The 22164-nt window shown below is 54.7% G+C and overlaps 1 protein-coding gene across 4 annotated transcripts in view; it reads right to left on the bottom strand.

Moving 5' to 3' along the window:
* Positions 1-3380: 3380 nt before the first annotated feature.
* RASAL1 (RAS protein activator like 1) overlaps positions 3381-22164 on the bottom strand; it is a 35312-nt gene continuing 16528 nt past the window's right edge. The window contains exons 6-21 of one of the 4 annotated variants that reach the window (XM_075568843.1): positions 20229-20310; positions 19357-19503; positions 14287-14378; positions 13965-14082; positions 10646-10796; positions 10251-10315; positions 9671-9783; positions 9374-9566; positions 8978-9115; positions 7561-7705; positions 5494-5666; positions 5137-5274; positions 4206-4341; positions 3994-4114; positions 3781-3860; positions 3381-3681 (exon numbers count right to left, since the gene is read on the bottom strand). In XM_075568843.1, coding sequence (XP_075424958.1) covers positions 3560-3681; positions 3781-3860; positions 3994-4114; positions 4206-4341; positions 5137-5274; positions 5494-5666; positions 7561-7705; positions 8978-9115; positions 9374-9566; positions 9671-9783; positions 10251-10315; positions 10646-10796; positions 13965-14082; positions 14287-14378; positions 19357-19503; positions 20229-20310 — 2014 coding nt within the window. In that variant the 3' untranslated portion in view covers positions 3381-3559. Of the gene's footprint in view, positions 3682-3780; positions 3861-3993; positions 4115-4205; positions 4342-5136; positions 5275-5493; positions 5667-7560; positions 7706-8977; positions 9116-9373; positions 9570-9670; positions 9784-10250; positions 10316-10645; positions 10797-13964; positions 14083-14286; positions 14379-19356; positions 19504-20228; positions 20311-22164 lie in introns of all 4 variants that reach the window. The other 3 variants (XM_075568842.1, XM_075568845.1, XM_075568844.1) reach the window with 3 other exon arrangements.

Raw genomic sequence — 22164 nt, 5'->3', positions numbered from 1 at the left:
TGTGGGGAGCAGTGTGGGAGCGCTGCGTGTGCGTGGGGAGCAGTGTACGAGCACTGTGTGTGTGGGGAGTAGTGTAGGAGCACTGTGTGTGTGTGGGGAGCAGTGTAGGAGCACTGTGTGTATGGGGAGTAGTGTAGGAGCACTGTGTGTATGGGGAGCAGTGTACGAGCGCTGCGTGTATGGGGAGCAGTGTACGAGCCCTGCGTGTGTGGGGAGCAGTGTAGGAGCACTGTGTGTATGGGGAGCAGTGTACGAGCACTGTGTGTATGGGGAGCAGTGTACGAGCCCTGCGTGTGTGTGGGGAGCAGTGTAGGAGCACTGTGTGTATGGGGAGTAGTGTACGAGCGCTGCGTGTATGGGGAGCAGTGTACGAGCCCTGCGTGTGTGGGGAGCAGTGTAGGAGCACTGTGTGTGCGTGGGGAGTAGTGTGGGAGCACTGTGTGTGTGGGGAGTAGTGTAGGAGCCCTGTGTGTGTGGGGAGCAGTGTGGGAGCGCTGCGTGTGCGTGGGGAGCAGTGTACGAGCACTGTGTGTGTGGGGAGTAGTGTAGGAGCACTGTGTGTGTGGGGAGGAGTGTACGAGCACTGTGTGTATGGGGAGCAGTGTACGAGCCCTGCGTGTGTGTGGGGAGCAGTGTAGGAGCACTGTGTGTATGGGGAGTAGTGTACGAGCGCTGCGTGTATGGGGAGCAGTGTACGAGCCCTGCGTGTGTGGGGAGCAGTGTAGGAGCACTGTGTGTATGGGGAGCAGTGTAGGAGCACTGTGTGTATGGGGAGCAGTGTACGAGCCCTGCGTGTGTGTGGGGAGCAGTGTAGGAGCACTGTGTGTATGGGGAGTAGTGTACGAGCGCTGCGTGTATGGGGAGCAGTGTACGAGCCCTGCGTGTGTGGGGAGCAGTGTAGGAGCACTGTGTGTGCGTGGGGAGTAGTGTGGGAGCGCTGCGTGTATGGGGAGCAGTGTACGAGCACTGTGTGTGTGGGGAGGAGTGTACGAGCACTGTGTGTATGGGGAGCAGTGTATGAGCACTGCGTGTGCGTGGGGAGTAGTGTGGGAGCGCTGCGTGTATGGGGAGCAGTGTACGAGCACTGTGTGTGTGTGGGGAGCAGTGTAGGAGCCCTGCGTGTGCGTGGGGAGCAGTGTAGGAGCCCTGTGTGTGTGTGGGGAGTAGTGTGGGAGCGCTGCGTGTGCGTGGGGAGCAGTGTACGAGCACTGTGTGTGTGTGGGGAGCAGTGTAGGAGCCCTGTGTGTGTGTGGGGAGTAGTGTGGGAGCGCTGCGTGTGTGGGGAGCAGTGTAGGAGCCCTGCGTGTGCGTGGGGAGCAGTGTAGGAGCCCTGTGTGTGCGTGGGGAGCAGTGTAGGAGCCCTGTGTGTGCGTGGGGAGCAGTGTAGGAGCCCTGTGTGTGTGGGGGGAGTAGTGTGGGAGCACTGTGTGTGTGGGGAGCAGTGTACGAGCACTGTGTGTGTGGGGAGCAGTGTACGAGCACTGTGTGTGTGTGGGGAGCAGTGTAGGAGCCCTGCGTGTGCGTGGGGAGCAGTGTAGGAGCCCTGCGTGTGTGTGGGGAGCAGTGTAGGAGCACTGTGTGTATGGGGAGCAGTGTACGAGCACTGTGTGTATGGGGAGCAGTGTACGAGCCCTGTGTGTGTGGGGAGCAGTGTAGGAGCACTGTGTGTATGGGGAGCAGTGTACGAGCACTGTGTGTATGGGGAGCAGTGTACGAGCCCTGTGTGTGTGGGGAGCAGTGTGGGAGCGCTGCGTGTATGGGGAGCAGTGTACGAGCACTGTGTGTGTGGGGAGCAGTGTACGAGCACTGTGTGTGTGGGGAGTAGTGTAGGAGCACTGTGTGTATGGGGAGCAGTGTAGGAGCACTGCGTGTATGGGGAGCAGTGTACGAGCCCTGCGTGTGTGGGGAGCAGTGTAGGAGCACTGTGTGTATGGGGAGCAGTGTACGAGCACTGTGTGTATGGGGAGCAGTGTACGAGCCCTGCGTGTGTGTGGGGAGCAGTGTAGGAGCACTGTGTGTATGGGGAGTAGTGTACGAGCGCTGCGTGTATGGGGAGCAGTGTAGGAGCACTGTGTGTGCGTGGGGAGTAGTGTGGGAGCGCTGCGTGTATGGGGAGCAGTGTACGAGCACTGTGTGTGTGGGGAGCAGTGTACGAGCCCTGTGTGTGTGGGGAGCAGTGTGGGAGCGCTGCGTGTATGGGGAGCAGTGTACGAGCCCTGTGTGTGTGGGGAGCAGTGTACGAGCCCTGTGTGTGTGGGGAGTAGTGTAGGAGCACTGTGTGTGCGTGGGGAGCAGTGTACGAGCACTGTGTGCGTGGGGAGGAGTGTACGAGCACTGTGTGGGGAGGAGTGTACGAGCACTGCAGACAGGAGGAGCAGTAAAGGAGTGCTGAATATGCTTGGGGATCAGTGTATTGGGGGAGCAGTCTAAGAGCGCCGAGTATTGGGGGATAAGTACAAGAGCACTGAGTATTGCAGGAGCAGTGTAAGAGCGCCGAGTATTGGGGGAGCAGTGTAAGAGCACTGAGTATTGGGGGAGCAGTGTAAGAGCGCTGAATATTGGGGGAGCAGTGTAAGAGCGCCGAGTATTGGGGGAGCAGTTTAAGAGCACTGAGTATTGGGGGAGCAGTGTAAGAGCACTGAGTATTGGGGGAGCAGTGTAAGAGTCCTGAGTATTGGGGGAGCAGTGTAAGAGCGCCGAGTATTGGGGGAGCAGTATAAGAGTGCTGAGTATTGGGGGAGCAGTGTAAGAGCGCCGAGTATTGGGGGAGCAGTGTAAGAGTGTTGAGTATTGGGGGAGCAGTGTAAGAGCGCTGAATATTGGGGGAGCAGTGTAAGAGCACTGAGTATTGGGGGAGCAGTGTAAGAGCACTGAGTATTGGGGGAGCAGTGTAAGAGTCCTGAGTATTGGGGGAGCAGTGTAAGAGCGCCGAGTATTGGGGGAGCAGTATGAGTGCTGAGTATTGGGGGAGCAGTGTAAGAGCACCAAGTATTGGGGAGCAGTGTAAGAGTGTTGAGTATTGGGGGAGCAGTGTAAGAGCACTGAGTATTGGGGGAGCAGTGTAAGAGCGCTGAGTATTGGGGGAGCAGTGTAAGAGCACTGAGTATTGGGGGGGAGCAGTGTAAGAGCGCCGAGTATTGGGGAGAGCATTGTAAGAGCGTTGAGTATTGGGGGAGCAGTGTAAGAGTGTTGAGTATTGGGGGTGCAGTGTAAGAGCGCTGAGTATTGGGGGAGCAGTGTTAGAGTGCTAAGAATTGTGGGGAGCAGTGTAAGAGCGCTGAGTATTGGGGGGGAGCAGTGTAAGAGTACTGAGTTGTGCAGGAATAGTGTAAGAGTGTGGAGGGACACAGGAGACAAAGAGAAGCAAAACAAAACCAGGCTGGGGACCCCTCAGCATGGTTTTTATTTGGGGATGGGGGGGTAACACAGTTACATCATCTTGCATTGGCCCCAGAACTCTTCAAAAAATACAAAATCTGAGTAACACATGGCGGTCCTGTTCCCCCATCATCAGAGAGCATTCTGGGAGAGGGGGCAGGCTGCCTCAGATTGGCTGGTTCTAGGCGCAGTGGCTGTGATTGGGCGCCTCCTCCCGCTCCCTCCTCTCGAAGGCTTGGTGAGCCCTCTCTAGATCCTCAATGACCGACAACAGACGTCTCTCGGAGGATGACACCAGAGCCCCTGTGAGAAAGATAGAGAGAGGTAATACTGCCCGAAGGCAAACCCGCACTGTGCCAAGGGGCAGCAACATACAGGGAACCTAGGGTTATGTCGTCATACCCTCAAATGGCTTCTCGCAGTGACCTGTGACCTCTGGCTTCCTTGGGACTCCGCCCTCTATGCCCAGCAGGGACTTATTTCTGCGCAGGAAGAAAGGAGAGGTCAAGGGTCGTCCACAGTGACCAGAACACACAGAGCAGGGAGTCACATGCAGGTAGTCACACTCGGGGTACACAGGAGTCACACGCAGGGCACGGAGAGTCACAAGCAGACCTAAGCAGGTCCTTTGCCAGCAGCAGGTGTCGATACAGAACCTGAGCCTCCGCATCAGGGTCCAGGGGGTCACTCCAGTCCCCCAGTGTCACCGCCAAGTGAGTCCGACTGCACCCCCGCACTGAGAGAGAGGGAGAGAGAGGGACACAGGGTGAGCAAGGGTGACAGTACTGTGTAAAGAGAGAGGCTCCCTGTGTATTGGGGGGTGTTACCTGCACGGTCAGGCTGCAGGCAGCAGGTCCAGTGTGCGCTGCGATACGCCCCAGGGTGATAGGTGGGCAGCAGGCGCTGGTTACACAGACTGACCTTCCGCAGGGCGGAGAGCCACTGATTCAACTCATTCACATTCTGTGTAGGGAGCAGAATACACCAAGAATGGTATATACACATTACTGCCTGCTGTAGTGTGTGTGTGTGTGTGTGTGTGTGTGTGTGTGTGTGTGTGTGTGTGTGTGTGTGTGTGTGTGTGTGTGTGTGTGTGTGTGTGTGTGTGTGTGTGTGTGTGTGTGTGTATGTGTGTGTGTGTGTGTGTGTGTGTGTGTATATGTATGTATGTATGTGTATATATATATATATATATATATATGTACACACACACACACACAGGAGAATGTCATATGTAGGACCAGTACTTTGCTTCTTACTGCACGTCCGCGGCTGATTCAGGTACTACTCCCCTTCCAGACATAGAGTGCATTTTTAGGGACTTATCCAGACGGCAGTGTCTCTGCTACATCTGGGGTTTTTTCTTCCATTGTTTAGTCATTTGCCCTTTTTGCACCTCTCTGTTCTAGTAGGTAGAGTGGGTTCAATTCTCTTTTGAATGTCATATGTGCAAGAATGAATATATAATGTATATATATATATATATATGTATATATATATATATATATATATATATATATACATACACACACACACACACACACACACACACGAGAATGTCACATGTACAGAATGTACAAGAATGGTATATGCACAGCACTGTATACTGTATGTATGATGTGTCCCTCTGCCCCTCACTTTACACGGCATATACATGGTGTATCCCTGTGCCCCTCACCTTGCACTGCATATACATGGTGTATCCCTGTGCCCCTCACCTTGCACTGCATATACATGGTGTATCCCTGTGCCCCTCACCTTGCACTGCATATACATGATGTGTCCCTGTGCCTCACTGTCCTGGCTGATGATCTGCATCATGGTTGGGTGCTGGAAGGCGTTCTCATCCACCCGCTCCACTGCACAGATACGATGCACAGGGATAGAGGAGCGAACCTATAAAAGAGGGAGAGATCCTGTTATCTCTAAGACTAGACAGTCCCTGTACCCCTGACCTTTCACCTCTAGAACTGCACAGACCAGGAATATGGATCCCGTATGACTGCACAGTCCAGTTTCCCATGACTTCTCACCTCTAGGACCTTACAGCTTAAAGACACAGGAGAAGGTCAGGACCCATAACCTCTAAGACCAGACACCTCTAGCTTCACTCACCTGCCAGTCTGGGGACTTGGAGTAGGACAGAGTCTGACTGCTGAGCCAGAAGTATCTCTTCTTGAAGGTGAAACGCGTCACCAGGTTGACAGCCTCCGCCTTCCGCTTGTGCAGGAAACCCTCCTTTATAGTGATCGAAGGGTGAAAGGGCGTCCGGGACAGCTGACCACACTCTGAGAGAGAGGAGAGGGAGAGAGAGATGGGGTGAGGGGGAAAAGGAGACAAAAAACAAAGAGATTGAGAGAGGGGGTAGCGAGAGAAAGTGGGGGTGGGAAAGAGAGGGGGATAGGAAGAAAGCGAGAGAGAGAGGGGGAGAGAAAGAGAGAGACAGATAGGAAGACAGGGAGGATGAGGGAGTGGAAATGAGAGAGATAAGGAGAAAGAGGGGAGAGACAAAAGGAAGAGAGAGGGAGAGAAAGAGAGAGACAGATAGGTAGACAGAGTGGGGGAGGGAATGAGAGAGATAAGGACAGGGAGAAAGGGGAGAGACAGATAGGAAGACAGAGTGGGGGGGAATGAGAGAGATAAGGAGAGAAGATGGGAGAGAGGAAAGAAGTGAGAGGGGGAGAGAAAGAGGGAGACAGATAGGAAGACAGAGAGGGAGAGAAAAGATGAGGGAGAGGGAATGAGAGAGATAAGGATAGGGAGAAAGAGGGAAGAGTGAAAGGGGGGAAGAAATAGCGATAGGAGAAAGAATCAAAAAAGAACGGGAAGAAAGTGAGAGAACAGATCGAAAGGAAGGGAGGAGAGGAGAGAGAGGAAATATGAGGGGTGGGATGGAGAGGAAAAGATTAGAAAGGAACAGTGGGGGAGGGTTATATACATCAAATATTAGTCACGATGGACATGTAACCCTATTGCAATGTGTTGCAGGCCTGTATGGCAGGGATGAGATTAATATTTACTACCCTTCAAACACCATCTCCCTTCTCATGAATGTTGTGGGGGTGCTGCTTTGAACCCTTTCATTTGGATATAACAATTTGACACGTATAGGAGGCAGCACGTAGCTGCCTGGGGAAGACAAGGGGTTAAACCAACACATGCAAAGCACAGGTGAAAAGCAGCATCCCGTATCCAAGCAACAGCCACTCATCTGAGTACCATTTAAATGTCATGTGTCACCGAGGCAAGAGAGAGGTGACAAAGAGAGTGTGATGGAGAGAGAGAGAGAGAAGTGACTAAGACAGTGAGGGAGAGAGTGAGAGAGGGGGAAGAGAGAGAGAGATGGATGGAAGAATGACACAGAGCGGGAAAGAGAGGGAGAGGGGTTGATGGAGAGTTAGAGAGAATGTGATGGAGAGAGCGTGACAAAGAGAATAGAAGAGTGACAGAGAGAGGCAGAATGTGCGAGTGAGACAGAGAGGGAGAATATGCGAGTGAGACAGAGAGAGGGAGAATGTGCGAGTGACAGACATAGGGAGAATGTGAGAGTGACAGACAGAGGGAGAATGTGAGAGTGACAGACAGAGGGAGAATGTGAGAGTGACAGACAGAGGGAGAATGTGAGAGTGACAGACAGAGGGACAATGTGAGAGTGACAGACAGAGGGAGAATGGGAGAATGTGAGAGTGAGACAGAGAAGGGGAGAAAATGAGAGTGACAGATAGAGGGAGAATGTGAGTGACAGACAGAGGGAGAATGTGAGAGTGACAGACAGAGGGAGAATGGGAGAATGTGAGAGTGAGACAGAGAAGGGGAGAAAATGAGAGTGACAGATAGAGGGAGAATATGAGAGTGAGACAGACAGGTAGAGAATATGAAAGAGAGGCAAAGTGAGTACTACAGAAGGAGAGGGATAGAAAGTGACAGGTAGTGACAGTGTGTGTGAAAGAGACTGTGACAAAGACATGGGAAGAGAGACAGGGAGGGACATGTGCTGAGTGAGTCTGAGAGAGAAGGAATGTGAAAAGGGAATAAAAAGAGGGGTTAGCTAAAACATCCCATTACTACACTGATCACTGCCCCCCGCCGGTGTCCCCCATGTTCTGTAACAGCCCTTTACTCTGCTCCGCGATACTGCAGGATTATACCGGAGGAGTTAGGGCCGCTCCTCCTCTCACTCACCCGCCTCACTCTCCATGTCTATGAGTCTGTCCAGGAAATCCCGCACACGGCCCACGCTCTGCTGGATGAACGGGTGCAGCGGGGCCATCCACTGCTCCTTCCCGTAGCCCAACTGCTGGCCCAGGTTACCAATACTCTGAACAGCCTGAGGCAAGGGGACAGACGGGAGTCAGGACTAAAGGGACCATCATGCACTGCAACAAGTGACCATGCAAATAGGCCAGGACAACAGGGACCAGCATGCACTGCAAACATTGACAATCTATAGAAATGAAAGGCTACAAGAAACAGCATGCACTGTTAATACTGATCATGCATAACTGGCAGGAAAACAGCAATCACCAGGTACTGCAACCAGTGACTATGCACAGAGACCAGCATGCAGTGCAACCAGGGACCATTCACAGAGACCAGCATGCAGTGCAACCAGTGACAATGCACAGAGACCAGCATGCACTGCAACCAGTGACCATGCACAGAGACCAGCATGCAGTGCAACCAGTGACCATGCACAGAGACCAGCATGCAGTGCAACCAGTGACCATGCACAGAGACCAGCATGCACTGCAACCAGTGACCATGCACAGAGACCAGCATGCAGTGCAACCAGTGACCATGCACAGAGACCAGCATGCACTGCAACCAGTGACCATGCACAGAGACCAGCATGCAGTGCAACCAGTGACCATGCACAGAGACCAGCATGCAGTGCAACCAGTGACCATGCACAGAGACCAGCATGCACTGCAACCAGTGACCATGCACAGAGACCAGCATGCAGTGCAACCAGTGACCATGCACAGAGACCAGCATGCAGTGCAACCAGTGACCATGCACAGAGACCAGCATGCAGTGCAACCAGTGACCATGCACAGAGACCAGCATGCAGTGCAACCAGTGACCATGCACAGAGACCAGCATGCAGTGCAACCAGTGACCATGCACAGAGACCAGCATGCACTGCAACCAGTGAACATGCACAGAGACCAGCATGCAGTGCAACCAGTGACCATGCACAGAGACCAGCATGCAGTGCAACCAGTGACCATGCACAGAGACCAGCATGCAGTGCAACCAGTGACCATGCACAGAGACCAGCATGCAGTGCAACCAGTGATCATTCACAGAGACCAGCATGCAGTGCAACCAGTGACAATGCACAGAGACCAGCATGCACTGCAACCAGTGACCATGCACAGATACCAGCATGCAGTGCAACCAGTGACCATGCACAGAGACCAGCATGCACTGCAACCAGTGACCATGCACAGAGACCAGCATGCAGTGCAACCAGTGACCATGCTCTGAGACCAGCATGCAGTGTAACCAGTGACCATGCACAGAGAGACCAGCATGCAGTGCAACCAGTGACCATGCCCAGCCTGCCCAGTGGTGAAAGGTGGGGCGCAGGATGTACCTTCGCGAGCAGCAGCAAGGTACGTGCGGTGCGGGGATCAGCATGTTGCTCTCGCAGGTGGAACAGTTTGGGGGTGAGGATGGCAGGAGCGAAGAACCGCAGGAAGAGGAAGCCACTGATCGCCGCGTACTTTACATCCTGAGGGGCCCAGGTGACATGCAGGAAATATTTTTGGAGGGCAACAAAAAATGGTGACTACCACCCACCCCCGGTGCCTTTTTTTTTTTTTTACGAGGCTTTGCCTTAACCCTTTGGCTGCCAAAACGGGCTCCACCATGTGTTGCAGGCCCATCTGGCGGTGAGCGGGTTAACCCCTCCAGTGCTGGAGAGGCCCAGTGGCAAGCGCTGAAGGGGTTTGCCCGAAATACCCTGGGTGATGATGCGTTTTGTCTGCACCTGTTCAGCCGGCCCGGGGAAGTTCTCCTCCACCCGCTTGTGCAGCTGTTTGAAGCAGAGGCGCATGCCCGGCGGGCATTGCTCCACTGATCCCAGGATGGCATCCATGATGTCACCCAGGTAGCCCCTCAGAGACTCCAGGCTGCTCTCCCGCACCTGCTGCTCCGACACGGAGCCCTTGAAGGAGATGCGCCTGCTGGCAGAGAGAGAGAGAGACGGTCGCGTTGGCACCATCCTGCTGCAGACTGGCAGCATCGCTCAGTTAATGCCACCCGTCTAGGGAGGCGGGCATCTCACCTGCTGCGGTTCAGGTCGATCTTGCAAGGGTCGAGCTCCACATATCTCTTCTCCTCGAAGATCCTGCTAATGACGGGCCGCAGAACCTCATGTAGGAACGGCATCCCCACAATCTGATTGGGGAGAGGGGAGACGGAGTCGGTGGGACAGTGGAGGAGGAGGGAGAAAAGTGGGGTCAGGAAAGAAAAGGAGGGGAGAGGGAGAAAGAGGGAGAGTAGATGGGGGAGGAAGAGAGGGAGAGAGCACAAGAGATGGACAAGGGAGAGGGGAGAGATCTGGGTCAAACAAAAGAGAGACAGTTAAAGTTGTGATCAGCAAGGAAATAGAGGGGCAGATATTGGGGAAAACTTCAAAGAGAGCGAGAGTGATTGGGGCAAAGGAGAGAGAGAAAACGGAGCGATAGAGGAGAGGGGAAAACAGGAAAGAAAGGTGATTGGAGGGAGGGTGGGAAAGGGGGTGAGAGAGACTGGAAGGAGAGAGAAATGACAGGATGGGGGCAGTGGAGAGAGAAGGGATAGGGTGCGAGTTAGGAGGTCCCCACTTATAATGACCCCTTACCTGAGACAGGAGCCGTTCTTACCTTCATATACTGCTCCATGGATTTGGAAGCAAGGGAGTTTGATCGGAAAAGTGTGTTTGGGTCACCTGGAATAATCCAGAGCAGGAGCATCTCTTAACCATCATCTATCCCAACACACAGAGGGAAATGTGGACTGAGGCACCTGGGAGCATTCACACACTGAATCCAGAACATTACTCTTATATAGAGCTGCCAGGTAGGGGCATTGGGAGAGGAGAGTGATATTTTCTAAGAGGGACTCAGAAGGATCTGATGTGTGGGGTCACAGAGCAGAGATTGAGGTTCTACAGATTGGGGGGGGGGGGAGATGTGATAAGAAGGTTTACAGCTGGAGAGCGGATTATCTGGAGGATGCCAGTTGGAAAAGGGAAGGAACAGGGTGGGGATGTTCTCACCAGTCCGGTTCACCTCTCGCATGTTGAGTTTATCCAGGAAGGTAACGGCCAGCCCCTGCCCTAGGAAAATCTTCACCAGTTTCACGGCTACCTCCTGCCGGCTCTCCGTGCAGCACATCTCCTCCAGCAGAGCCAGCAGACTGCCATCACCCTGAGGAGAGGTGCAGCAAGGACCGGTCACATACACCTGTACCGCCACAGATCCTCATATAGACCAGCACACCGAGATTCACACACCTATATACACGCAGACCACCCCCGTACACACGTGTATGGTTAAACTGCCTCCTACAGCAAAGACCCCCTCATCCCCTACACACACACACACACACACACACACACACACACACACGCTCCCCTCTATACACCGACCACCTTCTACATCCCCCATAGCCCCACAGACAGAGGAACCCCTAAACACACACACAGAGACCACCCCTGCAGGCAGTTGTTATTTATGGAGACAAGAGAAAGGGATGGGGGAGCACTGGTGGAGTATGAGAGTAAGGTACAATTTGGTTCAGGTGTGTGGAACTCTGAAACATTCAAAGTGGATGTCTTAAATCTAAAATAGTTTTAAACCCTCACACGGCCTTGTGCAAATGCTTGCGCATCAAGGTATCTTTTACGTCCTCACTTCTGGATTCGATCTCTGCTTCTCGTCTGGGCTTTTTCTTTCTTCCTTCTTTAATGTGATGTCCCCTTCTTTGTCTTGTGGGTTCAATCTCCGCCTATCGTCTGTGCTTTTCCTCTCCTTACGGCCAAGTGTGAGTGCACACTAGGAATGGTATCTTTAAAATGGTTCCTTCTATCGTCCCTAGATAGGGAATGGTGGCAGCCTCCGATGTAGCTTTCTCTCTCCCAGAATGATCAAAAAGGTTATAAGCCTCGGGAGTCAAGGCTAAACGACTTTATTGTGAAATAAATAAATAAAATGAACAACAAACACGCCGCTTACTCAACTAGTGAGCTGCGGTGTGGGGTGAAATAAAATAAACACGTGTGCACCCAGCTCCCGTCACCAGCAGCCGCTCTGTCTCCGTATCCCGCCTCACTGCGCCGCACCGCCCAGGAACACCGCATCTTATCGTATGTCCGCTATCCAGAACCTCCAATCCTTCGATTTTGATCATTCAACACACCATTCTTAAGGAAGAACCCAGTTTTTATGCGCCGAGTTGGGACACCTGTGACGTCACGAAACACCTTTCGAAGGACATTTAAAAATAAGGCTGAATCATACACACTGCATGTCTAATTACTCATTTAGACCAGCTGTTTTTAGACGTTTTGACTGAGGGGGGGTGTAGTAGTCTGGACGGCCGCAGTATATAAAGGAGGAGCAGCGAGCCGGATCCATTCTAACTACGGAGCCTGAGGAAGCCCATAGGGCGAAACGCGTTGCTCGAAATCCCCCATTTCTTTTGACCTGTTGCGGCCACCGTCGGGAGTAGGACACGAGGAGTGCAGAGCTCTATCCGGACGCGGGGAGAGTCCTTCTGCAGCACCCCGCTAACCTGCTAAACATCCCCCAGAGACTGGCCTTTTATTTTATTTCACCCCACACCGCAGCTCACTAGTTGAGTAAGCGGCGTGTTTGTTGTTCATTTTATTTATTTATTTCACAATAAAGTCGTTTAGCCTTGACTCCCGAGGCTTATAACCTTTTTGATCATTCTGGGAGAGAGAAAGCTACATCGGAGGCTGCCACCATTCCCTATCTAGGGACGATAGAAGGAACCATTTTAAAGATACCATTCCTAGTGTGCACTCACACTTGGCCGTAAGGAGAGGAAAAGCACAGACGATAGGCGGAGATTGAACCCACAAGACAAAGAAGGTGACATCACATTAAAGAAGGAAGAAAGAAAAAGCCCAGACGAGAAGCAGAGATCGAATCCAGAAGTGAGGACGTAAAAGATACCTTGATGCGCAAGCATTTGCACAAGGCCGTGTGAGTGTTTAAAACTATTTTAGATTTAAGACATCCACTTTGAATGTTTCAGAGTTCCACACACCTGAACCAAATTGTACCTTACTCTCATATTCCACCAGTGCTCCCCCATCCCTTTCTCTTGTCTCCTTTACTTTGAAGGATCCTGGGTAGGTCCTCCTTTGGGGTCGTTAGAGCCACAGGAGGAAAAGAAATAGAGGGAGACCTTGCCCACTATCAAGGTTTTTATTTACACCCATATCTTACATTCAATTATAGGTAGCGCCCGGGTTTTCCTGTTCTATAGTTGTTATTTATGGTTACAAAATGTTGAAATATAATAATTTTCAAGTCTTTAAATGTATCTAAAATAACCTTATAACAGACTCGTGGCCCTTCTACCCCTAAACGTTTTCTGAGCCGGCCCCTTAGTTGAACTAGTTGAAGAGCTCAGTCCTACACACACGCAAACCACTGCCTACACACACCCACAGACCCCCGCCCACACACACACATACACACACACAGACCCCTGCCCACACACACACCCCCACAGACCCCCGCCCACACACACACACCCACAGACCCCCGCCCACACACACACACCCACAGACCCCTGCCCACACACACACACACACACACACACAGACCCTTGCCCACACACACACCCCCACAGACCCCCGCCCCCCACACACACACACACACACACAGACCCCTGCCCACACACACCCACAGACCCCCGCCCACACACACACCCACAGACCCCCGCACACACACCCACAACAGACCCCTGCCCACACACACCCACAGACCCCTCCCCACACACACCCAAACACCCACGCCTGCCCGCCCACACACGCAAACCACTGCCTACACACACCCACAGACCCCCGCCCACACACACACACACACACACACACACAGACCCCTGCCCACACACACACACACACCCACGCCTGCCCGCCCACACACGCAAACCACTGCCTACACACACCCACAGACCCACGCCCACACACACACACACAGACCCCTGCCCGCACACACACAGACCCCTGCCCACACACACCCACAGACCCCCGCCCACACACACACACACACCCACAGACCCCCGCCAACAGACCCCCGCCCACACACACCCACACACACCCACCCACCCACCCACAGACCCCTGCCCACACACACACCCACAGACCCCTGCCCACACACACCCACGCACCCACAGACCCCCGCCTGCCCGCCCAAACACACGCACACCCACAGACCCCAGCCTGCCCGCCCACACACACACAGACCACACCCTACAAAAAAAGTACCACCCCTTACACACACAAACAGAGACCACCCCCTACATACAAACACACACACTTCCACATCTCAGGATCGTACCTGGTCAGGGGATTGAACAGATTCCACAAGGAGTTGGATGAGGGTTTGATAATAAACTGAGGGCAGAATCCTCTCCTCTGACAAGCTCACCTTGACACGCAGGGACCCCAGCATGCCTCTGAGAGACAGAATCACAGTGTTACACACAGAGTCACCTACACGTACGGAACACACAGAATGCACATATACGTGCAGTGATATCACACACACACGCAATGACGACTGATGTACACGCAGCGATGTCACGCATACAGTGATGTCACACAGCGATTTCTCATGCACAATGTCACATACACACAACCAGTGTCTTAGTGATTTTTACCCGCTCTCCTCCTCCGTGTTCCCAAAGGGCAGGAGACGGAACCAGCCGGTCACAGCGGGACTTCTGTGCAAGAGGTCCAGGGGGAACCACACCTAAAGGGGAGGAGAGATGTAGGATGAGAGATGGGGGACACTGCGTGAGGGAAGGGAGAGACGGGAGGACACTGTGAGGGAGGGGAGAGACAGGAGGACACGGTGTGAGGGAGGGGAGAGACGGGAGGACACTGTGAGGGAGGGGAGAGACAGGAGGAGATTGTGTGAGGGGAGAGACGGGAGGACACCACCTGAGGGGAGGAGAGAGACAGGGAGGACACTACCGGAGGGGAGAGACAGGAGGACACTGCCTAAGGGGAGAGACGGGAGGACACTGCCTGAGGGGAGAGACGGGAGGACACTACCTGAGGGGAGAGACAGGGAGGACACTACCTGAGGGGAGAGACAGGGAGGAAACTGCCTGAGGGGAGAGACGGGAGGACACTGCCTGAGGGGAGAGACAGGGAGGACACTACCTTGAGGGGAGAGACGGAAGGACACTGCCTGAGGGGAGAGACAGGGAGGACACTACCTTGAGGGGAGAGACAGGGAGGACACTACCTGAGGGGAGAGACAGGGAGGACACTGCCTGAGGGGAGAGACAGGGAGGACACTGCCTGAGGGGAGAGACAGGGAGGACACTGCCTGAGGGGAGAGATGGGGGGACACTACCTTGAGGGGAGAGACAGGGAGGACACTGCCTGAGGGGAGAGACAGGGAGGACACTACCTTGAGGGGAGAGACAGGGAGGACACTGCCTGAGGGGAGAGACAGGGAGGACACTGCCTGAGGGGAGAGACGGGAGGACACTGCCTGAGGAGGGGAGATGGGGGGAGCCTGCCTGAGGGGAGAGATGGGAGGACACTGCCTGAGGGGAGAGATGGGAGGACACTGCCTGAGGGGAGAGACAGGAGGACACTGCCTGAGGGGAGAGATGGGAGGACACTGCCTGAGGGGAGAGATGGGAGGACACTGCCTGAGGGGAGAGATGGGAGGACACTGCCTAAGGGGAGAGACGGGAGGACACTGCCTGAGGGGAGAGACGGGAGGACACTACCTGAGGGGAGAGACAGGGAGGACACTACCTGAGGGGAGAGACAGGGAGGAAACTGCCTGAGGGGAGAGACGGGAGGACACTGCCTGAGGGGAGAGACAGGGAGGACACTACCTTGAGGGGAGAGACGGAAGGACACTGCCTGAGGGGAGAGACAGGGAGGACACTACCTTGAGGGGAGAGACAGGGAGGACACTACCTGAGGGGAGAGACAGGGAGGACACTGCCTGAGGGGAGAGACAGGGAGGACACTGCCTGAGGGGAGAGACAGGGAGGACACTGCCTGAGGGGAGAGATGGGGGGACACTACCTTGAGGGGAGAGACAGGGAGGACACTGCCTGAGGGGAGAGACAGGGAGGACACTACCTTGAGGGGAGAGACAGGGAGGACACTGCCTGAGGGGAGAGACAGGGAGGACACTGCCTGAGGGGAGAGACGGGAGGACACTGCCTGAGGAGGGGAGATGGGGGGAGCCTGCCTGAGGGGAGAGATGGGAGGACACTGCCTGAGGGGAGAGATGGGAGGACACTGCCTGAGGGGAGAGACAGGAGGACACTGCCTGAGGGGAGAGATGGGAGGACACTGCCTGAGGGGAGAGATGGGAGGACACTGCCTGAGGGGAGAGATGGGAGGACACTGCCTGAGGGGAGAGACAGGAGGACACTGCCTGAGGGGAGAGATGGGAGGACACTGCCTGAGGGGAGAGATGGGGGGAGACTGCCTGAGGGGAGAGATGGGAGGACACTGCCTGAGGGGAGAGACGGGAGGACACTGCCTGAGGGGAGAGACAGGAGGACACTGCCTGAGGGGAGAGACGGGAGGACACTGCCTGAGGGGAGAGACAGGGAGGACACTACCTTGAGGGGAGAGACAGGGAGGACACTGCCTGAGGGGAGAGACGGGAGGACACTACCTGAGGGGAGAGATGGGGGGACACTGCCTGAGGGGAGAGACGGGAGGACACTGCCTGAGGGGAGAGACGGGAGGACACTGCCTGAGGGGAGAGACGGGAGGACACTGCCTGAGGGGAGAGACAGGGAGGACACTGCCTGAGGGGAGAGACAGGGAGGACACTACCTTGAGGGGAGAGACAGGGAGGACACTACCTGAGGGGAGAGACGGGAGGACACTACCTGAGGGGAGAGACAGGGAGGACACTACCTGAGGGGAGATGGGGGGAGACTGCCTGAGGGGAGAGATGGGGGGAGACTGCCTGAGGGGAGAGATGGGAGGACACTGCCTGAGGGGAGAGATGGGAGGACACTGCCTGAGGGGAGAGACAGGAGGACACTGCCTGAGGGGAGAGACGGGAGGACACTACCTGAGGGGAGAGACAGGGAGGACAATGCCTGAGGGGAGAGACAGGGAGGACACTACCTTGAGGGGAGAGACAGGGAGGACACTGCCTGAGGGGAGAGACGGGAGGACACTACCTGAGGGGAGAGATGGGGGGACACTGCCTGAGGGGAGAGACGGGAGGACACTGCCTGAGGGGAGAGACGGGAGGACACTGCCTGAGGGGAGAGACAGGGAGGACACTACCTGAGGGGAGAGACGGGAGGACACTACCTGAGGGGAGAGACAGGGAGGACACTACCTGAGGGGAGAGACAGGGAGGACACTGCCTGAGGGGAGAGATGGGAGGACACTACCTGAGGGGAGAGACGGGAGGACACTACCTGAGGGGAGAGACGGGGGGACACTGCCTGAGGGGAGAGACGGGAGGACACTACCTGAGGGGAGAGACAGGAGGACACTGCCTGAGGGGAGAGACGGGAGGACACTGCCTGAGGGGAGAGACAGGGAGGACACTACCTTGAGGGGAGAGACGGGAGGACACTGCCTGAGGGGAGAGATGGGAGGACACTGCCTGAGGGGAGAGATGGGAGGACACTGCCTGAGGGGAGAGACGGGAGGACACTACCTGAGGGGAGAGACGGGAGGACACTGCCTGAGGGGAGAGACAGGGAGGACACTACCTGAGGGGAGAGACGGGAGGACACTACCTGAGGGGAGAGACAGGGAGGACACTGCCTTAGGGGAGAGACGGGAGGACACTGCCTGAGGGGAGATGGGGGGAGACTGCCTGAGGGGAGAGATGGGGGGAGACTGCCTGAGGGGAGAGATGGGAGGACACTGCCTGAGGGGAGAGACAGGAGGACACTGCCTGAGGGGAGAGACAGGGAGGACACTACCTTGAGGGGAGAGACAGGGAGGACACTGCCTGAGGGGAGAGACGGGAGGACACTGCCTGAGGGGAGAGACAGGGAGGACACTACCTTGAGGGGAGAGATGGGGGGACACTACCTGAGGGGAGAGATGGGGGGACACTGCCTGAGGGGAGAGACGGGAGGACACTGCCTGAGGGGAGAGACGGGAGGACACTGCCTGAGGGGAGAGACGGGAGGACACTGCCTGAGGGGAGAGACAGGGAGGACACTGCCTGAGGGGAGAGACAGGGAGGACACTACCTGAGGGGAGAGACGGGAGGACACTGCCTGAGGGGAGAGACGGGAGGACACTGCCTGAGGGGAGAGACAGGGAGGACACTACCTGAGGGGAGAGACAGGGAGGACACTACCTGAGGGGAGAGACGGGAGGACACTGCCTGAGGGGAGAGACGGGAGGACACTACCTGAGGGGAGAGACAGGGAGGACACTACCTGAGGGGAGAGATGGGGGGACACTGCCTGAGGGGAGAGACGGGAGGACACTACCTGAGGGGAGAGACAGGAGGACACTGCCTGAGGGGAGAGACGGGAGGACACTGCCTGAGGGGAGAGATGGGAGGACACTGCCTGAGGGGAGAGACGGGAGGACACTGCCTGAGGGGAGAGACGGGAGGACACTGCCTGAGGGGAGAGACAGGGAGGACACTACCTGAGGGGAGAGACGGGAGGACACTGCCTGAGGGGAGAGACGGGAGGACACTGCCTGAGGGGAGAGACAGGGAGGACACTACCTGAGGGGAGAGACGGGAGGACACTACCTGAGGGGAGAGACAGGGAGGACACTGCCTGAGGGGAGAGACGGGGAGGACACTGCCTGAGGGGAGAGACGGGAGGACACTGCCTGAGGGGAGAGACAGGGAGGACACTACCTGAGGGGAGAGACGGGAGGACACTGCCTGAGGGGAGAGACGGGAGGACACTACCTGAGGGGAGAGATGGGAGGACACTACCTGAGGGGAGAGACAGGGGGGACACTACCTGAGGGGAGAGACAGGGAGGACACTACCTGAGGGGAGAGACGGGAGGACACTACCTGAGGGGAGAGACAGGGGGGACACTACCTGAGGGGAGAGACAGGGAGGACACTGCCTGAGGGGAGAGACAGGGAGGACACTGCCTGAGGGGAGAGACGGGAGGACACTACCTGAGGGGAGAGACAGGGAGGACACTACCTGAGGGGAGAGACGGGAGGACACTACCTGAGGGGAGAGACGGGAGGACACTGCCTGAGGGGAGAGATGGGGGGAGACTGCCTGAGGGGAGAGATGGGAGGACACTGCCTGAGGGGAGAGATGGGAGGACACTGCCTGAGGGGAGAGACGGGAGGACACTGCCTGAGGGGAGAGACAGGGAGGACACTACCTGAGGGGAGAGATGGGGGGAGACTGCCTGAGGGGAGAGATGGGAGGACACTGCCTGAGGGGAGAGATGGGGGGACACTGCCTGAGGGGAGAGATGGGGGGACACTGGCTGAGGGGAGAGACGGCGGGACACTGCCTGAGGGGAGAGACGGGGGGACACTGCCTGAGGGAGGGGAGAGATGGGAGGACACTACCTGAGGGAGGGGACAGATGGGAGGACACTACCTGAGGGAGGGGAGAGAGAGGCATCAGATATAGTGAAAGATGGAGGATAGAAATAAGTGACAGGTGTGGAAGATGATAGGGAGAGAGAGAAAATGGGGAAGAGAGTAGGGAAGAGAGAAAGGTATAAAAGATGATAGGATTTTGTTGGGGAGAGTCGGACACTCACCCGTCCCAGGAAGTCGTTCTTTCCAACCATGTCCCAGTCCCAAACCTCGATGCTGATCAACTGGTCCCCAGGCTCAGCTTCTTCGATCCCTCGCAGGTCAAACTCTAGCATCTCGTTCCAGCGCGGGAAACGCGTCCTTTTAATCACCTGAAAAGAGAAAGCACACGGCTCAACGCAGCCCTGAGACAGGAGAGCCATCCTTCCCAATGCAGAGGGACACAGGGCTCAACGCTAATCACCCACCGAGAGTGACATAAGGGACCGATAATGCATGAAACATGTTCTGCAACTGCAGGGTGACAAAGTGACACCTACACAAGGGATCTGGGACCTGTTGAGGCTGTCTCTTCTCTGTAAGGTGACACAGAGACACAACACACCAATGGTCCTTAATGGCTGTCCCTTGCAGTGCAGGGTGACACAGAGGCAAGCAAGACCCATGGCCTATGGAGTCTGTTCCTCTATCAAGGGTGACATAGTGAGAAAGAGACACAAGGGACCCAAAATCCATTAAATCGGTCCCTTTCCAGGATGATACAGTGGCAAAGAGAGGGAGAAGGGGGTTGCTCCTTTCACTGCTTGTGACAAGGTGACACAGACACAAGGGAATTATGACACATCTGAGTTGTAGGTGCTGTCTGAATAATGTGTTCCTTTAGTAAAACGAGTTACTCCCTTCAAATCCTCTGGCTCTGCTCTCCCCCATAACAGCCTCCTGTGTTTAGCAAACACTCAATAAATTTAACATTTACACAACAAATACAGGAGTCCCGGGGGCAGGGAGGGAAGTGAATCAGACCGTGTGTGGTGCTAGCAGGAGGAAGTCACAGACACATATGGGGGGCTCAGGGGGGAGGGTGCAGTGCACTCACTGATGTCTCCAGGGTCTGGTTGTTGCAGAAGATTCGGACGAAAGGGTCAGAAGTGCCAGAGATGTCCCGAGGTGCTAGATCTCTAGGGAGACAGGGGAACAGAAGTCACTGCTGTGACACCCTATTATCACCCTACCATGCCATCCGATTACCTAGCACACCCTACCATGCCATCCGATTACCTAGCACACCCTACCATGCCATCCGATCACCTAGCACACCCTACCATGCCATCCGATCACCTAGTACACCCAACCATGCCATCCGATCACCTAGTACACCCTACTGTGCCATCCTTTCTCCCTAGCAGCTCGCACACACCATTATGACCTCTCACTCAAACTCGTCCCTATACTTAGCTCTGCACAGCTACAAAGATTTCTGAAGACCCCTGTAATGGGCCAAGGGTGCCTCTCCCAGTTTAGTTTCTTTGTTAGGGTAACCTTGAAGTGTGTCCTGCAATAACCCTACCCAGAGCTGACTCTATCAAGTACAGTCCTTTACCTACTGGATCCCCCAAAGAGGAGATCCTACTGGAGAGGCCAGAACCAGTTCTCAGAATAACAGAGAAAAGTAATAACCACGCAGATTTTTTTGCAATATATCATTTTTATTACGCTGCGTTCAGGTACCTAACATGAATCTAGTTAAATAAAAAGAAAACAATAAATATATCAAATAAAAACAACCCGCAGGTGACCCCCTTCCAGTCACTTTCAGTCTGTGGTGTTAGCCGTGTGTTTTGGGTCTTTTTGCAGACAACACCGGACCCCACCTCAGCAAGTACTATTGTCTTCTATCCGCTTTTATGGTGTGCAGGGATGCTTAATATTCCCTTGGCCAGGGCTTTATATGTGTAGCACGCCTTAAGCACGTGTATACTCCAGCGTTGTGAATTGAGTCTTTACATGCAGCCTTTGGAGCCTACTGTGGAGATATGTGCATGCGTTTTCTGCTTTATAATCCCACAAAGGTCATTACATGGTGTCAGCAGTGCTGAACGAGAAGGAGGAGAAGTCACGGCGCTGTTTTCAGTGCTGGAAGCAGAAGATGGAGCAAATGCTGCAGCAATCTACAGAGGCACAAAGGCTGTTGCAAGTAATGGATGAATTTGCAAGCCCCCATCCACCCTGCAGCCAGCTGACAATGCTGCACCGGATCGGGAAAAGTGCAGGCAGAGATTTGAACTGCGTTGGAGTTCCGTAGGAATCTCCCATGTTCCGTGAGTCAAAGGGATTCCGTGGCATTGTCGCAGCTCCCTATTGGCCCACGTGACGTGCGGATTTAAATACAAAGAAGTAACCGGCAGCACCATGCCTAGTACCTCGGAGCCAGGTGATCTCCGGAGCTGAAATGACCGTGGTTCGGCTGCTCTTGCTTCACACCCATGTAAAAATAAAGTCTTTGTTTTTTTTTTTACTTTCATGTAAAAAAAAAACCTTAGACTAACATGTCACTGAATTAATTACAAATCGGTAAGATACCGATGCAGCGGCCGTTATTAGGACATTTCACGCGGTGTATACCTCGGAATACCCATGTCACGGCGCGGGATTTCTTCCAACGTTCCCGCCTTAAGACGCGAGTGCAGAAAATGGCATTTTAGTGTTCTGGTTTTTAAACACCTGAAATTGACACAGTAGCACAGTACTGTACACATTATTATAATAATAATAACATGTTCTTGTATAGCGCTGCTAGTTTTATGTAGCGCTTTACAGAGACATTTTGCAGGCACAAGTCCCTGCCCCGCAGAGCTTACAATCTATGATGTTGGTGCCTGAGGCACAGGGAGATAAAGTGACTTGCCCAAGGTCACAAGGAGTCGACACCCAGAATTGAACCAGGCTCCCCTGCTCAAACTCAGTGCCAGTCAGTGTCTTTACTCACTGAGCCACTCCCTCTCCTCATTACAATTCATTCTTTTCTGCCACGG

The sequence above is a fragment of the Ascaphus truei genome, chromosome 13 (genome assembly GCF_040206685.1).
Source record: "Ascaphus truei isolate aAscTru1 chromosome 13, aAscTru1.hap1, whole genome shotgun sequence".
Taxonomy (NCBI): domain Eukaryota; kingdom Metazoa; phylum Chordata; class Amphibia; order Anura; family Ascaphidae; genus Ascaphus; species Ascaphus truei.
The sequence above is the reverse complement of the archived record's forward strand: the minus strand, read 5'-3'. Positions and strand labels throughout refer to the sequence as shown.